At 35.3% G+C, this 21,127-nt stretch overlaps 1 protein-coding gene across 1 annotated transcript in view; it reads right to left on the bottom strand.

Moving 5' to 3' along the window:
• Positions 1 to 21,127, bottom strand: part of NPAS3 (neuronal PAS domain protein 3) — a 625,842-nt gene that overhangs the window by 304,646 nt on the left and 300,069 nt on the right. Inside the window, exon 4 of the mRNA XM_010583986.1 lies at positions 8,683 to 8,765. Coding sequence (XP_010582288.1) covers positions 8,683 to 8,765 — 83 coding nt within the window. The remainder of the gene's footprint in view (positions 1 to 8,682; positions 8,766 to 21,127) is intronic.

Below are 21,127 nucleotides of genomic sequence, written 5' to 3'. Positions count from 1 at the left end.
TGCTGTACCTTTGCCGTAACTCCAGATTGAAAGCCCTGCCCTTATGGAGTCAATATTACACATTTATTGTGACTGGGACAAACTAGAGCATAAAAATTAGCACCTTTTGAGTCTCCTGAACCCAGGAAATCCTTTTGCTATGTGTTCCAACTAATGGACCTGAGATGTCTCTTGTAACAGTGTTGTCTGTGGAACTCTAAGCTTTTCAGATTCAAATCTAGCCTTTGATCCTAGCCCTTTTTAGAAACGTGCAATATATCCTGTGTTATAATTTAAACTGGTGTAAAACCAGAGCCATGTCATAGCATTCAGTGGCATTTGCATGTCTGAAGTGCAGAAGAGCATCCAACAGTGAATAGAGGCCCACAACATTAAAATTTCTATTAGAGCGTTTTTTCTGCCTCCTTTCAGCTTCAAATACATATCATTACTCTGAATCACTTACACTAGTATAAAATGCATGATTAGATTTCTAAAGTTCTAAATAAATTAAAATCAGGTATAAGAGTTTACCCTTTTATTACAAGAGGATGATCTGAAAAGACTATCAATCTACAAAGTGCTTGAGGAGAGACTGGTGATCAAACCTGAACAGATTCCTATGTAGATTATATATTTAGCTGCAGAAAGATGAAATAGCATCTATCCTTAAATCATAAAGAAGAGACTGCTACTGGAGATGCCTTATCCTTGGAAAGGCACACTGCAAAGCAAGATACTAATCTTTTCTTACCAGAGTCCTATGGTTCTTTTCACAGCATATCAGGATTTACACTATTTTCCTGCCTTTAAACTGTGTTTGGGTGAGGTGTTTCAGCAGTTAATAACTGGACATTTCATGTCACCCCAAATTACTGTTTCCAAGTAGACTGTGTGTCTTTCTATCTTTTCCTCAACATAACACTTAGTATCCTGACATTCTCCTGCCTTCTTCAATTTGTTCTAAGATTTTGTTCCTAATTTAATGTACTTAAAATAATCCAGATTATTTTCTTTGGTCCTGTCCATGCAGAAATTGCATTTTTTTAGAAGGTTGTACTTCCCTCTGTGTATATACTACCATCTCTTACTTCATAAATCCATCATTTTTGTTCAGTTTATACGAAGGCACTACAGCATCCAATTTATTACTGTTATCTCACTGCTTCTGAATGACTAATTTGAACTTTATACAATTGTCAGCTTTTCTAGATAAAACATGATTGCATACAGAATTCTTTTGATTTTAGATAGAGATGTAGATTAAGTAAGTGTCTATTTTTCTCCCTTACTGTGTTCAATTTCTGGACCGCACTTCGTTGAGAACAATTGGTGCCCCCTTTGGTTTTGTACCTGAATGCTCTGGATGCCACTTAATCTCAGAAAGAAAACTGATAAACATAGGCTGTACATGACAATTATGAGGTTCAGATTAAAAATTTAAGTATACAAAATAGACTACATGTGTGCCTTATAGAAATCATTCCCTCAGAGAGGTTTATATGATCTCCAAACCTTCAGTTCTGACTTGCTGTGTCCTCATTTTGTCTCGATGCATTACACACAGCTCCTCACTGCCAAGAGAAAGTTTAGGATCATTTTCCTGCATGGTTTGATCAGTAACAACTATCTCCTCTTAATTCATCTCTTAACTTCCACTTTATTTTTGGCTACTGATGTATAACTTAACCTCTACTTCATCCCAAAAATCTTTACTTTCAGACAGCACAGAACTATGCTCTCCAACACATCCTAAGTTTTGTTGGCTTTTTCAGATTTTCCTCTTTTTGCCTGCCTTTGACACATACTAACAGAGGTCAGTTGGTAGTCTACCCCTTTAACCCAATGCAGACTGCAAGAAGCTGAATGGTCTCCTTCATCCTCACAAAGTGTATCACTGACATCATCATTAGCAACTGCCCTTCACAAATCTCCAAGCCAGTAGAAGTCTTTTCTGCTAACACCTTTTACAGCCTGGAAAAATCCTCCATCAGCGCTACCATCTGCTGCTCCCTCACCTTTAGTCTCATGTCACTGTTTCTGTGTTGACTAGTGTTATACAGAGATAACCTCATTATGTAATACTCAGAGCAACTGAAAATAGCAAATGAGAAGATAAATCTTCTCCCTAATATTTTATAGCACTCCAACACTTTCCTGTCTATTTTCCCACTTTTTTCATTTTCTTGTCAGATGGGGTCCCTATAATAATTCAAACACTGGAAGACATGAGATTTCCGCTCATCTATAACCTAGCCAGCCACAGAACTACCTCTAAACTTAACGTCAACTTGTACTTGTTTTCTACTGCTTATATCTAATTAAAACCCTCCAAATTTTTACAATACTCAAACATTTGTGAGGGCAGACCAATTTTAGAACTATGTAATTTCTTGTTCAATTATGATTATCCCTTGTTCAATTATGATTATCCATACTGTTTGGTCAATTTTAATTCCTAACAGTGTGCTTACAGGCCAAAGTATTAGTACTTGCTTCCACTACAGGAGAAAATTCTGTTTCTCCATGACACTATTAATTGTGTGCAACTCTTGTACATTCATACATACAATCATTCATTACTGCAAAGATGTAAATATCTTGCTCTGTTCACTAATCTCTATTTTGCCTTAATAAAAAAGATTCACAGGTTTTGCACAATCTAAACTGTATGTATGCTAAACATGCACATTTACAATGTATGGAAAACTTTGCTCGCATGCTCTCCAGCAAGATGTTTTTAGAAAAAATGAAGAGTGTCATTGTCTTGTTATATTCTAAAATAGTTATTATAAGGAAATAGCAACATGTTCCAAACATGACTAAATATTGCAGTAAAATTGTACAGTGAATTCTTTCCAGTTTTTGTCTATGCCAAGCTTGATAGAATACCATTGTCCTATAAGGAGTGTGAACACTGCTGCACAAATAATAACAGAAAAGAAGGACAAGACTGATTTGGACAACAAAGAAAAAAACTCTGATATGAAAGTTTCCTTCAAATTAGGTATTTGTTTCTACACCTTCTGTATTTGATAACTTTATAAACTGGATGATAAAACTGCATTAACTTGAGGAGAATGTGGAAACATTTTCCCAATAACAACTTATTTTTCTGGTTGACTATGGGAAAAAAACCTTTTGTTTTGTAACTGTTGAGATATTAACAATATTTGTTAGGATTCAGTTGACCATTCATGTGACCACGAGTACTTCTGAGAGTATGACATCTATGATGCAATCTGTTATTTGCAGCTATTGTACAGCTCAGGCAGTGGGATGGATCAGTCTCTAAAACACAATTATAGACACAGCTTTCTTTTAGTTTAGGAGTGCAGGTGGATGGGGTAGTAGCTATCTGCAAACAGAAGACTAACAGAGTGCTCACTTGGAGTGAAGAGACTGTTATTAATTTTCCTTTTCTCTGAGGAAACTTAAGCTTATCTGACATGCTCCAGAAAATAACCCAGTGACCGAGAAATAGTCTAAGCTACTCTATATGGTAGTGTCATCACCTGGAATGATTCACCAAAAACCAGAGATGCTGCATTCATCCTGCACATTTACCTCACAATTAATAAGGGACCCACTCTGAAGAACAGTAGTATACTATGTTGACATACAGGCTATATTTGTATCATTTCACGTTACTTTTACTGTTACAGTGCTGGATGCATTAATAAAAGTAATTTAAAAAAAAATATATAAAGCTATCAGAATGAGGGACATCTTTCAATTGTTCACAATGCTAGCAATTCATCAGGCTTCTTATGTTCATAGTCTGTGGGTGGTTTGTTTGTCTGTTGACTTTAAATACAGAAAAGCTGAAATAACGTCAATGGATGTTATTCCTCTATAGGGTGGAGGTAAAGACACGATTACATCTCCATGAAGTTCCAACCACAAGATGAGGCTTCCAGTGGAGTGAAAAGGATGTGAAGTATGTTTACAAAATATCAGATTGCCTTTCATTCACAGAAAGCCTGGGACCACTGCATGGAGAGAGGCCAAATTGCAGCAGTTGAGCCATATGTAGCTTCCAAGTAGTTCAAATTCTGCTCCCATTCTAGGGTTAAATTACATGATCAAGTCTGTGCTGATACAGAGGCTGCTAGGAAGTAAAACAAGGGCTTACAGGCCTTGTACGTACTACAGATGACTTTGCTGGGTCATCTTGGACACATCCACTACAGGTATCCTCTCTGAATTGTGAATCACTCCAACCAAGCTAAGTGGTTCATATCTTGTGGCTCTTGACTCAGTGATGATGAAGAATACAGCCTATAGAGTCAGAATGTTTGTGCTGAGGCTGTCTTTCCTTTGATCTTAATAGGAACCTGATCTTTTTTTTTTCCCCTCATTGCATCTGATACTGCAATTACTAAGACCTTTGCTCATCACAAAATACTTCCTTAATGGCAGAAAAAGGTACAATATAAAGTGAAAGGGAAATGCAAGTCGCATAAAATTTCCAAGATATCGTTCAACAAGGCTTAGAAAAAGCTTCTAGGAAGGTAGGTGGGCCCCTTTATGGCATAGATGGAGAATTCAGTGATTGCCATCCACTTGTAAATCATAGATAATCATAGATGCACAACAGATTTTGCTATGGGACTGAATTGTTCATAAGATTGGTAGTTGGGCATTTGAGATTTTTTCCTGTCTAGTTCAGTAGTTCAATTCTATCAATTCTATCGAAAGTATCTAATGGGCAGTAACTTTAGGGACATAGCAGAAATGAAATGAGATCTTTCACCATTGACCAAGTACACCCCCCCCCCAAAAAAAAAGGAAAAAAGAAAGAGAAAAAAAGAGACATCTTTGTTGCACTGACGCTTCAGTATCTCTCTGATTTAAGGACTTCTTCACACAGAACTAGGTAGAGGTAGGACAGTATAGACCATTTAAGACAACTAGTGTCTAAGTTATGATGTACAGTAATATAATGCTATATGAAAGTGTTACAGTTTCTCAACAGTTGAATAGGCACTGCTGAAGCAAAGAATGCAATTATGAAAGTTATCACTTTTGTATGCAGGAATACAAAATGTTACCGCTCACTACAGTTCAGATACACAGTTCTATTATTATTACTAATACCATCTTTCTATGCTGTTCTGACTTTAAAACTATTCCATTGTGTTCAATTCCAAATATTTATTCTTTAAGAAGGCATTAGTATTTTTAAAGGAAGAAATATATATTTTTTAAAATATTAAATTTTATTTGAAAATACTGTAAATTTTACTTTTAATTGGTTTACAGTTCAAATTGTAAGGTGTGTTCTTTTTTGTTCAAGAATTTTAAAAGCAACTAATTTAAATATGCAAAATTATCTTGAGTTGTTCATACGTGAACTTAAAAGCCATGCAACACAGGAAAATTAAGTAATTATGCCTCCAAGTTATTTACTGCAATTAAGCTCATTTATCATATGCAAATTAGTGCAAACTGGTCTCATTAGTTACTAAATTACTCAATATGAGCTGAACAATGTAGCACTCCAGTTTGTAATGAAAAATCCCTGTAGAGGCAAGCAGTATCAATTAAGCTAATTTGCATATGCAAATATATTCAGTAACTTTCCCTTTTCTCTATATTTAGTTCTACATTTCCTGATCATTCCTGATTATATGAAGAATATGGGGTTACTGACCCTTTTCCACACCTTCTCAACAGCAATGAAGTTACAGAAAAAATCCAGGGGCCTTGAAAAAAATTATAAACGTCTTGCTAATTTTTACAACTAGTTTCAGCCAAGTTTTTGAATAGCAGGTACCAGAAGTAATACTTTTTTACTGGATTTATTTAATAAACAAATATAAGATATATATACAGAATTATAAAACTGAGGATGTCTTTACTAAAGTCTATTCACATTCTTTGTAGAAGAAGAATGTAGAAGATAACGAAGCATACAATTTGGCAAATTAAAGTCTAGTAAAAAATTAATTAATGTATTGCCATTATCTATTTTTCTTCTCTATTACAAGCATTTCTACTGTTCATTGTTCAGGTGATTTTACTTAAAAAACATTTAGAAGTCTTTTTGCCCTGACATGAAGATTCTGATATAATAGCACTTGGTCATTCACGTTTTGTGGTGTCTTTTTTCCCACAAGCACACAGTGGACAGCGTCTTTGGCTTCAAACCTGCTGTGGGCATCTATTCAGCATGATATACAGCAATCAGCTATGGCTTGGAAATTTTTTGACATGACTAACTGACACTACTTGCTTGTAGAATCAAGATGTAAAATATCACAAGATGCACCTCCATTTCTCTTTTTACAACGTGACTATAAATAAACTATATCTACTTTTTAAAAACATACTGTATTATGCTTCTCATGTGTCTCTCAATAAATATTGAAGTATCAAAATATTAGAAAGATTAGAGAGGCTTCTTAATTTCTGAGCTTACACTTAACCCAGTCTTCAAAATATTAATAGCAAAAGGGATTAAACAAACTAACTATTAATTCAACTACCTCAGATAGCAGACTCTGAAATCAAACACAGCTATTCCCAAGGTATAATCAAGGTTGTTTACTTCACTTGCAAACAATACTTATCATAATACGGCTTTGAAATCATTTCTAGGAGCAGCAGACTAAATGAGAACTTGTTAGAACTGTATTCCACCACGGAATCTGTTTGACTGTTGTTTTACAAACCACTTTGTATTCTGGAGATTATCTTTCTACCTATAAGACCACAAGGCAGTACTTTGAAGTTTGTTCAGATATGTTAAAAGCGGTGCATTTGAATGCATGACATAGACCTTCCTTCCAAGTGTTGATTACTCTGCTAAAATAAGACAAGATTTTTAACATATCATGATAAACTTGCCACCATTATTAATTCATTTTGTCCTTTATCCATCATCAAGAGTCTATTCTCTTTTAAATGTCAGAGTGGAACTTTCTATTATCAATTGAGAGATTAATGGGAGTAATTTGGTAAAAGCACCACCCTCTCTGAAAAGGCCACACCTCAACAGACATTCAATATGATGCTGATGGTAATTTTGACTGAAAATCCTCAATTACAGGTACAACTGCAATACAGGGGTTTTTTTACTAGTAGCATGATAAAGTTATATCCCGAAAACACCTTAATTTATCACATATAAGTACAAAAAATAAAATCCAAAAGGAGAATCTAGCTTAAATAAGTAATAAAATCACTAATTGCTTTAATACGCAATAAGTGAAAAACTCAAACGTCACGTAGTTTTCAAAGTGGCCATCCTATGTATTTTCATTTTCATCCATAAAGGGTCATACCTAATACTTAAGAAGTGTATATAAATCAGTCTCAATGAGGTTTTATCTAGATAATTGTTCTAATTCATATTGTAATAAACATACCTTTAGGATATATAGTACATGTTTCCATACTCAAAATAACACACTGACAAATTACTTAAACTGAAATATCACAAAACTGCTATTTCTTCATTTTTTCTACATTTATGAGACAGCATGACAGTGTTTCTGTCTAATATGCAAACACAGGGCTGTAGATACTGATGCAGATGTCTTTGATACAGTAACTAAAACACAAGTATTTGCTTACAGAATCAAAAACTTGACCTAGACCTCTGCCAAAGGTGTACAACTAAGTAAATAATTTCATTCATGATTTTTGTTCCAAAGAGAAATTCATTCTACTAGTTAATTTCATGTTTTCTTGTTTTCCTAAAATTATCTTTGTTGCTATTCTGCATTTAGTTACTTTATAAAGATGTGAAAAATCTGACATTATCCATAGTGCTTTTGAATGCCACAGCTGAGGTAGTACAGAGAAATAGCTCTCAATCATTTCAAATTAAGTGGAATATTTCTCATGATAATATCCTAATTTACCTCTTTTGTACCTCTCAAAAGATAATACACCAAGCAATATATTTGCATTGAGAAGCTGTGTACGTTGTTAAATAACAGTAGTTATTCAGTGCCGCACTTAGAAAAGACTACACGGTTTTTATTTCCATAGTGCTGGGTTTTTCGCCCTGCTGACAAAACACATCACATTTTGTTCTTAACTGCTTCTGCTCCATGTTTGATTACCACAACCTAAGAAAGGTTGTAGTAACCCTGACCAAACAAAGCATGCATAAGAATGTTTCCATCAGGTCATTGTTTTTCAGTTTAATCTTCCTGGAATATAACAACTTGTACAGTGTGACTAAACTCTTTGACAAATATCAGATTAGTTTTTATCTCATTGCTAAGGACACCTAAGAGGCATGCCACTGTTCATTTTTTTCTCTTTGCAGATTGTTGCAAATTTGTGATATATAATTGTGACAACTGGGATATCAGGGAGGAAAGCAGTGCTTATAAACCAAAGTGAGGGAAAAAAACCCTAAATCTATACGTGACACATAAGGCAAATCAAATTACCAACACAAAATACTGTTTTGTGCACACATACATACAAATACATAAAGGCATTCTGTGAGCAAACACTTATTGCACAGTTCTAAACAGCAAAATATTATGATTCTGCTAAATAATACTTGCCCTCCGTCTCATTAACATTCTCCCAATCATGGGCTTTCTAAAGAGAAGGAAATATGAGCTTAAAAAAAAAAACCTCATTAATATAAGTGCTGAAAACAATACTATTTAAATTATTAGCAGAAATATGACTAGCTAGTTATTTTGATTTTTCTTGGAAAAGCCATTTTTTTACCTGTAAAATATGACTTCCCAAATGTGATTCAAATACTTCAATGGCAAGGGCACTGGGACTTCTCCTGCGCTGGGCACCTATAACTGAATAAAAAACAGTTATGTTGCAAGGTCTGTACATTCACGTCTAATGTGCTCCTGATCATACCATTTGACATTAACTATTTAAATATGTTTCGCATTTTATACACCAGTGTTAATTTCAAATTTGCCTTGCATATAGTAAATAAAATTTGTATGTAATTTTCAGTGACTCAAATTTGAAGGATAAAAATATCCCCCCTGCCCCCCCCCCCAAAAAAAAAAAACCCACCCCTATTTAAATATCCAAGAACTCTGGAAATTAATCATTTATTCAAATATATCCCAAGTCCCTGTAGAAGGTTTTTTTGTACATGGTGATGACAGCATGCAGAATTTAGTGAAAAATACTATTGAAAAAGAAGCTACACATAATGGAAATGTTTTGAAATGTGGGAATGAGAACTAAATATTACTCAGGAGGTAGGAAGATATGAGAGATTTATCTGAATATGTTATTCATCTTATTTGAAACTGAAATGAAGTAAACACAACATTAAAAAGTCAACATTTGTAAACACATCTGAGATATCAAAGTTATTGCTAAGCATAGGGAAGTATTATAGTATCCCAGATATCCATGTTAGTTGCTGGAACACGTACTTGAAACTTCAGCTTCTACTTTTAAATTATATAGTTTAAAAGTACCAAGTGAGTAATAAGGTGTTATGTTTCAAAGGCAGTAGTGAGTACAAAAAAGGCTGAGAAATCATAAAACTACTATTTCGTTAAACTTTCTATGCCAGGAGCACAAAGCCAGCAATCGAGTCTGAGTATAACCAAATGTAGGCATCTACTGCAAGCTGATGTTTCTTCTTGGGTCTAGGCTGTCTTTGCCACATGACCAGAGAAAGCTAGAGCACGGAGAAGAGGGCACAGGGCTGCAGGAACTTTCCCTTCCTCTCCTGTCTTAGTGTCAAAGCCAGGCATACCCATAGAAGAGAGAAGAGGTGAAGTTCATCCTGCACCCTTCTAAAGTGCACAGAAAAACATTTACATCCAAAGAGCGTGATGGTCTAATGCCTCTGGAACCATCACAGCACTAGTGCATCTCTACGTATTGCTCTGTTTACAACGTGTGATAAGAAAAATGAAATAACAGGGATCCGCTAAAACAAGCAGAATGGATGACTGCCATTACAGAACAGGCTAATTTAACACCAATGAAAACAAAATACAGAGCAACAATTTCTTAGTCTTCTATGATACTGGCTGCCAAACATGATATCAGTAAGAAAAGATAAATGCCAAGTAATGATAGTCATATTGACCTAAAAATGTAATATCATTCCTTATTGATGCTTCATGTAATTTCCTTGCAGGAAATTCTAAGCTATTTATACTGGGCAAACAGGTGGCTTCATTGCTAATAGATTCAGGCAATAGCTCATAATTACAAATGGTGACTGCTGTACAGCCAGTATTTTCTAAGTCCTCCTCTTTTCTCTGAAGGCATTCAAGGACATAGATGCCAACAACCTAAGAGAAAAGTCTTCTTCAAGACTTCTGCTTTACATTGCAACTAAAGTTGGTAATAGACCAACTGCTGTACTTGTTTGGTTTTTTTTTTAACTTCAGTTAGTATAGTGACTGACCAGACATGTCCGCATAATATTATCATTTTACAAGTTTTAGGTACTTAGTCGGTCTTATATTTTTCTCTATCAGCCTTCTGATTCTAAATCATTTTGCTTCTCTTTGCAATGTTTCATCTTTTCTATAGCTGTAGTGAAGCCTACTATAAACAGCAATGCTTATTTCATGAAAAAAAGAGACCACATTAAATTTTCAAGCAACTTAGACTCCTTTAACTTTCCTTTTTGCAGGCAGACTTAAAGATGATCCTTCTTTTGTCCTTACTCTGCCTCCAGATACAATATCAAATGTTTGCTTAAACCGGAGTTGTACCTATATTTCTGAGAGAAACTTTAGCTTTAGTTGTATGACTAAACAAAATATAAAGCACTGTAAAGATTATCAGTATTCCCATTATGATTGCTATCAGTTAGCACTGTACTTTGTATGGTCATTTCATTTATCATCTTCTAGAAACAAAAAGGAAATTCAGTTTTGGTCTGCTAGGCCTTGCTTCATAGTAGTCTCTGTGAAAGCATTGTAAAAAGCAACCCCCCCCCCAAATCACAAAACCTCCCTGAAATCCTTTACCTCTTTTCATTCTTCCATCTAGACTGTATTGTTGTATTTTCCATGCATTGTCTGAACACATCATCATTTGGAATTTGCCTTCTGATTAATTTTGTGATTCCTGCCCCATATCCTTCCTTTACAATCCCCTAGCATTTAAAGGGTATCCATTACATATTGAATATCGCTTCCAGTTCTATGATGTTAATTGTTCATTGCATGTGTTTTAGCAAGTGGGTATCATAACTTGAATAAAGTTCATGAAGACAGTGCAACACTTTTTAAAACAGTATCTTTAAATGATATTTACAGGTAAGTCATCAGTTCTTCATACTTGGGACACTCTCAGTTCTATACCTCAAATTAAAACACTTCAAGGTCAGTGAGTTAACTAGAAAACAACAGAGGGCCAAATCTTAGCTTTAAAATTTGTCAATTAAATCCTCTATCAATGCCTTCATCCTAGTGGCTGGTATACACATAGACAAATATCTTGTAGTACTTTCATGCCATTCAGTTCACTGACATTTTTATAGCAGTAGAACTCTGATTTATGTGTCTTGCACTTACTCAGGTGATGTGGAGTTGTAATGACAGTTCCTAATTTTACAACCAGCATAAATATGTTAAACAGAAAACCATTATGCTTCTGGTAGCCACACTGTGACTCTTTTTTGGTAACTGAATAGGTGTTAAATATGCACTTTCTGCATTTCATTCATTTTCCTAAGTATCATTCTTCACATTTTGAGGAATGAGACAAGAATATTGAGGTAAACCTAGAATAACGGAAACAAACTTTTTTTATTTGATCTTCTGACTACATTGCTTCATTATTTCACTTACTCGAGCTTTCAAGATTTCTTGATACCTAACTGCATCAGAAGAAATACACCATTGTGGGTACACAAATACCTATCACATTGATACCTTTCAAAAACATGGCAATCTCACAGTCCAATCACAGCAGAAAGCCTCTTATTTGTACTGAATGGATTGCTGGCATGACAATAGATGAAAGGAAGACATAGACTGAAACTGTTGGATTAAAAAGCAGGCAACGATGTTATTTTATTCTACAATTTCAAAACATAAACTATAAATACTGAACTGGCTTGCATCACACAAGCCACAGCCAGTCATCTCTAAATCTCTCATACTGTGGATGGAACCAGCAGCAGCCACAGCTCAGCTGCTCACAGAAATCTTGAAAAGCAAGGCATTTAGAATTTCTATCACAACATCTGTAAATCAAAGTAGCTCAACAACCTTCACAGACCTAATGATCTGGATGCACATTTTTTAAAAAATGTAGATTCCTTTTTAAATGCAGACTCTTTACAGAAACAAAGTCCTGCATGCATGCAATAAATGTCTTCTTTTGAGTAGCAGGAAGTAGAGGAAATTGGGATGTGGTGAAGGCTGAAGCATGCATACCAAACTGCAACAGGAGTCACAAAGGAAACAAGTTCCAAACCCAGGTTAAATTCTTCTTCCAAGCTTCTCCTGTTTTAGTGGTATGAACAAGAGCCTATCTTTAGATAGGCTTTTTCACATGTGGTCATATTTTGTGCTGTCTACATTTAATTGACAAAGTTTAAGGTCTGAATGCACAATTGTGGTTAATCAAAAAGTTGACTGAACCAATATTTGCATTAAATATTGACTGTTAATAGTGACTTTCTAGTGCTGGAGCAGAGGAATATGTCTACTAAAATCTTTTACTTTCCATGGCATTGGGCCATGACTTTTACTGTCCAGACTGACATGTCTATTCCTGGCATAGGATTATTCCATAACAAGCTATTAACAAGGAAAAAATTCTAACTGCTCACTAATTCCTCTTTAAATTTCATCCCTTAATGACTAATCTGGCTATACATGAGGTGAAGGAAGAACCACATCCCTTTCAGTGTGTCTTGGGGGCAGTCTAAGCATGCTTAATGCAATCTCAAGAGAATTTGCAATTGTGCTAGGAAGAGTGGGAAACTATGGAAAAGAAAAATGTAGACTGCCTAACAAAGACTTCCACGCAACCTGAAGAGAGAGGATTTCCTCTTAAACTCACTTCTAAGCTATTGGAGCACAGAATGACCAAAGACTGATGTTCACTGTGACTTTCTACTGGAGAAGACAGAGTTCTCATTAAGCAGAAGCAGTATTCCTTGATCACTAGGAGTGAAAGCACGTATCACCAGCACAATAATCAGTTCCCTCTAAAATACTTTTGTGAGAGTTTGCATGCCACCTTTCAACATAAATTGTTTTTGTGGAAAGTTTGGTAAAATTCAGACCAAGAGTTTTAAAATTCTGTTGCTCTGATAACAATTTTAAAACTTGTTTTAAAAAACTATACTGACCTTTTTAATTAATTCCCCTGAACTATTATTTACTTATAAAGGCTTTTTCTCAATTAGCCTCAAAATCCTTATTTTTATTTAACTTTGTTGACTTTTCTGAGCAGCAGCTTTCTTTATGCTTGGAAGCAGAGGTGGACATAAGGCCATCCTGCTACACCCTTGTAGGTAATCTGCTGCCTGAAGAATTATAAAAAAACAGAGCTCATGTTTCACTTTTTTAATCTTGAAGAGCTCTAATTATGACTGCCAGTAAAGTCAGACTTTAATTAGCGAAGCCTGAGCAGTTCTACATAAATATGAAAGTTTATAAACACCCCACCAAAGCGAACATTATCCATTTTATTCACAAAATATGTAACCATATCAGGCTAATTGCACAGAAGCTTCACATAGGGTTGGCTAATATTTCTCCCTGTAGGTATCAACAAAATACATGATCATTTCAGATGAGAGAGCATAAGAAGTAGAGTTGTCTGAATTGTCTCAGGTGACTCTATGTGCAAAGCAGTTCACAGCACGAGTGTGGCTATAATCTTTTAAGTATTCTTTTCCAGAGCTTAACATTTTTTGTTTCAAAGCAGAAAAAATGTCTATAGAAATTACAATACAATTTCTAATATTAATTGCCTTAGTGTAAAGTAGATTCTACATGAAAATTTAACTTTTATTATTTCTAGGAACAACCCCAAATGCTCATGAAAGAACAGTGCAGGTGAATGTGATAATCAGGGTGGTTTTACAGGAAGAGGCGATATGTCATTGTTAAACCTTGGGGCTTTCCTATGAGACGTTATAACAAGTAATTTGGGATGCTTAAAAGCTGTGTTTTAGAAAAGACAGGGGCACTGATTGAGAGGCTAAACTGAACAACAGAAGATGCAATGTCAGGGAAGGACAAAGTGTAACAACATTAGGTTCAGAAAGAAAGGCCAGTATTTATGTATGCTAACATCCACAAAAGCTGCTTTTTTTTTTTTTTTTAATTAATTCTTTTACTTCATATTTAACACTTTGTGATGGATATGGATTTTTCCATTGATTGTTCTTTGCTATCCCATTTATGACTGATTCTGTTTTGAAAGAAATCTCCAGCAAGAGTGAAGTCCTCTGCCTAACATGTATGTTGAGGACATAAGGCATAGATGATATGTATTCAGATCCTGATCTAAAGTGAGATGAATGATAGGCAACCAGCGTGATGTAAGCAGAGATGTTGCCCTCTGATTTGGAAAGGGTATTCAAAGAAATTAAATGATGTCACCAGTCTACCTCGCCATAAGCCACCATATGATCCAAAATTTAGGTCTCTTATCCACCTTCACAGATGGGAAGAAGAAATAAATCTCAGATGGAGTAGCAACATATGTGGAAAGGTATTTTATCTTGGTTTAGTAAAGCTATGGGAATCATTAATGCTGTGCCATTACCAACTAAGTATCACAGCAATAAAGTATCAGAACAAATTTGTCACTGAGGACTACATGTAAGATGCATAATGCAATATATGATAATCAACTTACAAAGCTAACAATGGCATTTCAAATCTATTTTTTGTGTACACGAATGCCTATTATTCTGGATGTCCATCTTCCGGTCACTGGTACAGAGCATGTATTCATTACTGGGGAATCCATGGTTGAGAAAGTAAACCAAAACTTTCCATGCAATAACTAAGTAGTTATCAGGAATGTACCGGTTAATTAAAGAAAATGTTATGTTATACAATTACAAGCGTGTTTTATTATTTTCAGTAGTTCATCTATGATGCTTCATCAGAAGCTCCAGGAATTAAAGGAATTTTTAGTAAAACTTGCTTCTCAAATTCAAATTGCTTAATACTTTAAAACTTTTTTTTAATAGCTTTTTTAGTTTCAATAACTTAAAACTGATGAAATTAAAATGTCAAAAAAGCAGAATGCACTATATCACTTGTTAATTGGACTGGAATCAATGGATTTGAAGACACATAATGTGTCCTCCCCTTAGAAAAGATTCAAGTGAATGGAAAAAAGAAACTAGATAAGTGGCTGTCTTCATGTAAGTTTTCATCAATTTTATGAGCTGATCCTTTTCCTTTCCTAATTATTTTCATCTGGTTTATAAGTCTGCTTCCCACAGGATTTGTTCTTTGGGGGTAGGGGTAGGGGGGTGGGAGGAGGAGACAAGATTTCTTAGGTCCTAAATGTGTCTCTATTCTTTTCTGAACTTCTTAAAATTAAAACCCCAAAGAATGAATGTTAAACACACCTTAAAAATAAGTAGATTTGAGATTTTTATGTGCTCTACTTGATAACTCAACTAGCACTGTTTCTTACATTTTAAGACTTGTACATTTTAAGAGTTTATTTCAGAGATTTTTCTTTTCACTGTGAAGGATGAAGTCTTTGCTGTGCAAGAATTTCCAGTCATCTAAGCAAAGAGAGTTCTCCATCTGTGGCTGGGGGAGGGAGCACTGGCCTTTCTCCCGCACTGTAGTAGTTACTATAGGAACTATTGTGCCTCCTTCAAAAGGGCTACAGACAGGGTGATTAAAATTCTTCATGGGAGAACCCCCACTCTTCTTGACAATGAAATTCTTCAGGGAGAGGGCTAAGCCTCCAGTTCAAGAATGGCAGCACCTGAGGGAGTGGTGTGGCAGAGAGAATCACCACTACTTTAAACTGAAGCACAGAGAAAAAAATACAAGGGCCTGCACTCCTGCATTAATTTTCTTCCTCTCCGATGAAATACAGGACCATTGGCCAAAACTCTTGAGAAACAGAAGGAATAACTTCATGCAGCCTCCACCATGTAGAGGACAATGCAGAAAATAAAGAAGACATAATTTCCATTAAAATCAATAGCAGGAGAAGCAAAAGAACTACACCACCCATAAAACAATTAAGGGTAAATATTAATGTTCACTCTGGCCATTAGCTTCTCTATAAGGCAGCAAAATGCACTTTACACGGAGGGGAGGGACCACTGTCTCTGATGCAACTGAATTAGAACTACCTCCCAGAACTGAACTGACTTTATACTGGTTGTTTTACAAATATTTACAATGTTGCCTTTTGCTCCCAAAAATCTAGGAGGAGGAAGAATTTATACAGAATGCAAGAATAACAATTGTGATCCTAATAAAGATTGTTCACTTACATTGCACTCTCACAAATAGATACAATAAGAAGCAGATAACGCCACCTATTCTTCAACCATATGTCAATATTATTAGACGGCAGCAGTCTTAAAGAAGAAAGAAAAATGGCTTTACATTTCAGTTCAGAGAACATGAGTCACAAATAGGGGACAATGTGAAAAGAAGCACAAAAATGTTTTTAAACTGTCCAAACATTAGATGGGATAGCTGAGAAAGTGCTGGTGGAGACAGCTGCAAGTAAAAGATGCTTTAGACTTTACTGTAGCTTTAATGAAGTTGGGTTCAATAATTAAAGTGAGATATAAGCTTCCCAGGAAATCCAATTGCTGTAAAGAGATGGGAAAAAGAGTCTACAGAAGTATGGAAGAGAAAGAGGCAAAGTAGAGACAGATGCGTGAGGCAAGGGAGAGGGACACACAAAGGGCGTTGAATTGAGGCCTTAAAAATCTAGGAATTTAGCAGTGTTTTAAATAAATGTCCACTCTGCAAGATTTGGCTTTACCAGCGGAAAAATGCATAAACATTATGATAGCATGAAAAAATTCCTTTAAATTCAGTCGTTCTCCTCCCCCGCCTCCCCCCCAAACGAATGATGAGTATGGATTACTTATTCAGGTATAACAATAAGACACTTACTGGAGTAATAGTTCTATTGTCTTATTTTTAAACTAGTATTAAAATTCCTCTGGGAAGAAAACTGCTGTCACCCCTCTCCAGCTTCACTGCTACAGAAATGGCTAGTGTCACTGATTCTGTTCTCAGGAGGAGGACAGGGTATTAACATCAAGTCAGAACAGTGTTATATAGTGTCAGACTATACTTGCTGGTAAAACTAAGAGGCCTACATCTGTTGTCTTGCTTTTTTTTCCAGTCTGATCCCAAAGGTTCATGTTATGACATTTGTAACATCTGCTACAAATGCGGAGGTAAGTCAGGCACAACCTTATTACTTCCAATCTAACGCTCCATCCATCCACAGGGCTTTCATATGCCACTAGTATGTCAAGGGGACCAAAAGCTGTTCGATCTACATGAAGCAAGGTATAATATATTTCTGAAAGTCAAGAAGGAGAAATCTTGCTTTGTTATGTCCCCCCTTTTTTTGTTGCCTTAAATCTTGGCAGTGTTATTTCAGAATCTTCTGTGAACAAAACAGGCAAGCTGCTCCTCCTCAGAGCCAATACAATTGCCTTTTTATGCCGTAGACAGTGGTGTGTTGCAAATGTGCAAGCCATGATTCACATCCTCCCTGTTTTTACTAACACTGAAACATATGCAGCTTCTCCTAACTAGACCCTCCTATACAAAAGTCTGCTTTCTTGCATAGCCATCTTTTCCTTCCTTACTTCTTCCTCTATTTTGGTAGGCTCGCTGCATCATTTTATGGACAAACAACTTTTTTCAGTGCTCAGTAGAAAAATGCAACTCCTGACAGACAAAAACTACTTACTTCATCTGTGGTAACAAAAAAGTAAATGAATAAGGAAAACAAATACTAAGATGCTTTACAACTAGTATTCTTTCCATTAGTTTCTCATTACTATTGGTGGAGTAACAGATGTGAACTTTTATTGATATATCCACAGTACTTGAAGATCTAAATACTTACTTGTTAATGGCCTAAGATACTGTATGCTATCTCTGCCACGTGTGATGCTAAGGCTAGGCATTTCACAACTGTCTGCACAGGAAGCCAACCACTTGCTATATGGCTACAACCACCCACTGAATATTCTTAAGAAACACATATAACCTCTTCTGACAGCAAGCGGAATGTAATTTTAGAAACTAACAGCTTTAGATGTTATTGAACTAGGTAATATATTCAACACTCAGTATCATACACCAAAAAAAAGACAAATTTCACATTTGATATAGTCATTTAAATTCATAACAAGGGCTACAGAAGACTGCATGGTAGCAAAGCAGAAAGAAAATCCCACACCTAGTGACATAAGCAGTTGTAGGTTTTGGTCACCTGCACTTCTAGCATACTTACTTTTTTCTGTCATACTACCACTGGCTAAGTAAAAGGAAGCCCCCAGCTAAGAACAACACTGGGAAAGAACAGACTGCCTTATGTTAAGTGAACATTAAAAATTTAAAAATACATCAAACATTACTATTGGCAAATATAAGAGTCACATTCACTGCTGGAATACAAAATCCATCTATAATATAACAAGACAATTACTGACTAATGCATAATTATCCTACCAAAGTAGGCGACATACTGAAATGAATCTAAGTGCACAACTATTTAGAATTGTTTCTGGTTCTAAGGTGAATTTAGGGCTTTACTACTTTTACAGATTTGGTTTTATGACACATGCATGTAGGTGGCAGATTTGTTTGTACACTACATGCCCTTTTTTCCTTTTTGTGATGCAGTCAGAAAAAGATATAATGAAGATTCATAAGTTAAATGAGACTGGGTAGAAGTCTGCAATCAATCCACATTTTCAGGGAAGAAATCTGTATTGGTTGCCAAAACTGAACTGTGTAATTAACAGAGGATTCTGGTAAGAACCAACTGTGCCACTAGTCAATTATTTTTGCTTGTCTTCCAGCTGCTGCTTCTCTGTGTTCATAAGGGAGACTGTAAGGAAATGCAACTGTTGAGAATTTGGTGATTTCAAAAAATAACTGAAGAAATTTAAGGAGATTACCAAGACTAGCTGTAGTAGAACTGTAGAAAATGCTTAAAATCTATTGCAACTGGTTCTTAATTTCTCACTAGGGAAAAAAAAAAAAAAAAAAAAGAAGAAGTTTTATAAGAGCTAAAATAGTATTTCAGAATTTCTGAGGACTCAAAAATGACCATGCCTAAGCAAACTAGAAATCCCCAAGTCCTAATGAAGCAGTCTTCAAGGGAAGTGGTCATACACATCAGAATACTGGTTAAGTCCTTACAACTGGGAGATGGAACCAATTGGTTTTAAAAGCACTGCTGCGTCTTTAAAAAAAAAAAAAAAAGGGTCGATCCAAAGCCCCTGTAGTAAAGGGAAAGACTTCCAGCACTTTGGATCAGGTTCTTAATATATAAAAAAAGCATGCTACCATTTGTAAGAGTCTGTTTCAGCAGTCTGTAAGGAAACAGAATCTCTTAGAAATCCCAATGATTAGAAAGAATAGTTAAATCTTTACTGGAAATAGTGATATCGTCTTTAAATCTTTGCTAAGGTTAAAATAATTCATTCAGTTCATGATGAATGAGCTTGAAAATAAATTAGAAATAAGAAGCTAACATATTTTCTGTTGTTATTATTATTGGCTCCAGCACATGACTGGTGTTTCTCCTTTAATATACAGTAGAATCTTTTTAAATAGTCACATGAGAAAAGTTGAGTTTCCTTCACCTTTGGAGAGTGCCTACCAGGGAACTATAGAAAAGTTTGATCAGAAGACAGCGAGAATAGTTGTGGAAGTGAGAGCTTAGTAATGAGAAAACCGGAAGCAAATTCTCTACAGCCAAAGAGAATGCTGTGTGTAGGCACAACATTCACTTCAGCAGAGATACATTCATTAGCATCAGGAATTAATTAAGCTCAAGATTCTTTCTGCAGTGAGGGAAAATATTCCTTTTATTTTATTATGTCATAGCTAAGATTCACACTCACTACCTGAAAAAGTCAAGGCTGTACCACGGTAAGACAAGAAGCATGGCATTCACAGTTCAAAATATACCTTGAACACCTTAACCATCGAAGTTCAGTGGGTTATTCTAGCCAGATATTTTGGTATTCTTTAGCAAATGAATTTAAAGGCATCAGAATTCATTCCCCACACAGTACGTGAATCAGACATGGACACAGATGGTTACCTTGACTTTGGGGGCAAAGTTTCATTTTGCAAGATAACACTCTAAGCCTTTAAATCAGCTCTTTCTCACTTTCTATGAGCACTGATAAATATATCTCTTTTTTTTCTTTTTTTTTTTTCTTAAGAGCTTTACAATTATACTGATAATGTATCGAATTTAGATAGTTTCTCAACAATTACATTTTATTATACACCCACCAAACCTAAGGTAATACATATATGCATTTGCTATAATGAGAAATAATTTGCTTGATATAACAGCTCAGTAGTCTGTGAGCTGAGATTTTACTGAAATAATGTCCTTGAATTTCTGTTCATATTTTGTTGCATTCCAACATTGCCTTTTAATTCTTAAACATATTATTTCTCATGCTGCCTCCACCCAGCTGAAGAACTAGATTTTTCACAACTATGTAATTTGTAACTGTAGCTCATTAATTTAAACAGAAAAGACTTTTTTTCCACAGTATAATACAACATGATACTTAAACTAAAATATAGAGAGTTAAATAAAAACTGGTCAAACTCAACACAGAATACACTTTTTTTCTCTCCCATCACCCACAACCTTTATACATCCTGCAGTAAAACTAACGAGTAACGCCTGACGCTGTTTATCTATTTTTCTTATTTCTTTTAGTACACTCCTGGAAGACAGTTTGTATTCTGACATTTTTCATTACGAATGTGCTAGCTTTAGGATGTTTTGGATTATTTTAAATTGTCTGCTCTACATCAAACAACGTCTTATTTTGTTAATAATACCTGAAAATCTGAGAAATTTACGTGTAAAAAATACATTTCCACTCAACAATTTTGTAGGAGGACAAGTCAGAAATGCAGTAAGTTATTTTCTGTGAATACTGACAAACAAGTCTTTCAATGCAAAGGCTTTGCCT

The sequence above is a fragment of the Haliaeetus leucocephalus genome, unplaced genomic scaffold, assembly GCF_000737465.1.
Source record: "Haliaeetus leucocephalus isolate CR32 unplaced genomic scaffold, Haliaeetus_leucocephalus-4.0 Scaffold932, whole genome shotgun sequence".
Classification (NCBI taxonomy): Eukaryota; Metazoa; Chordata; class Aves; order Accipitriformes; family Accipitridae; genus Haliaeetus; species Haliaeetus leucocephalus.
Note: the sequence above shows the minus strand (reverse complement) of the source record. Positions and strands in the feature narration are given on the sequence as shown.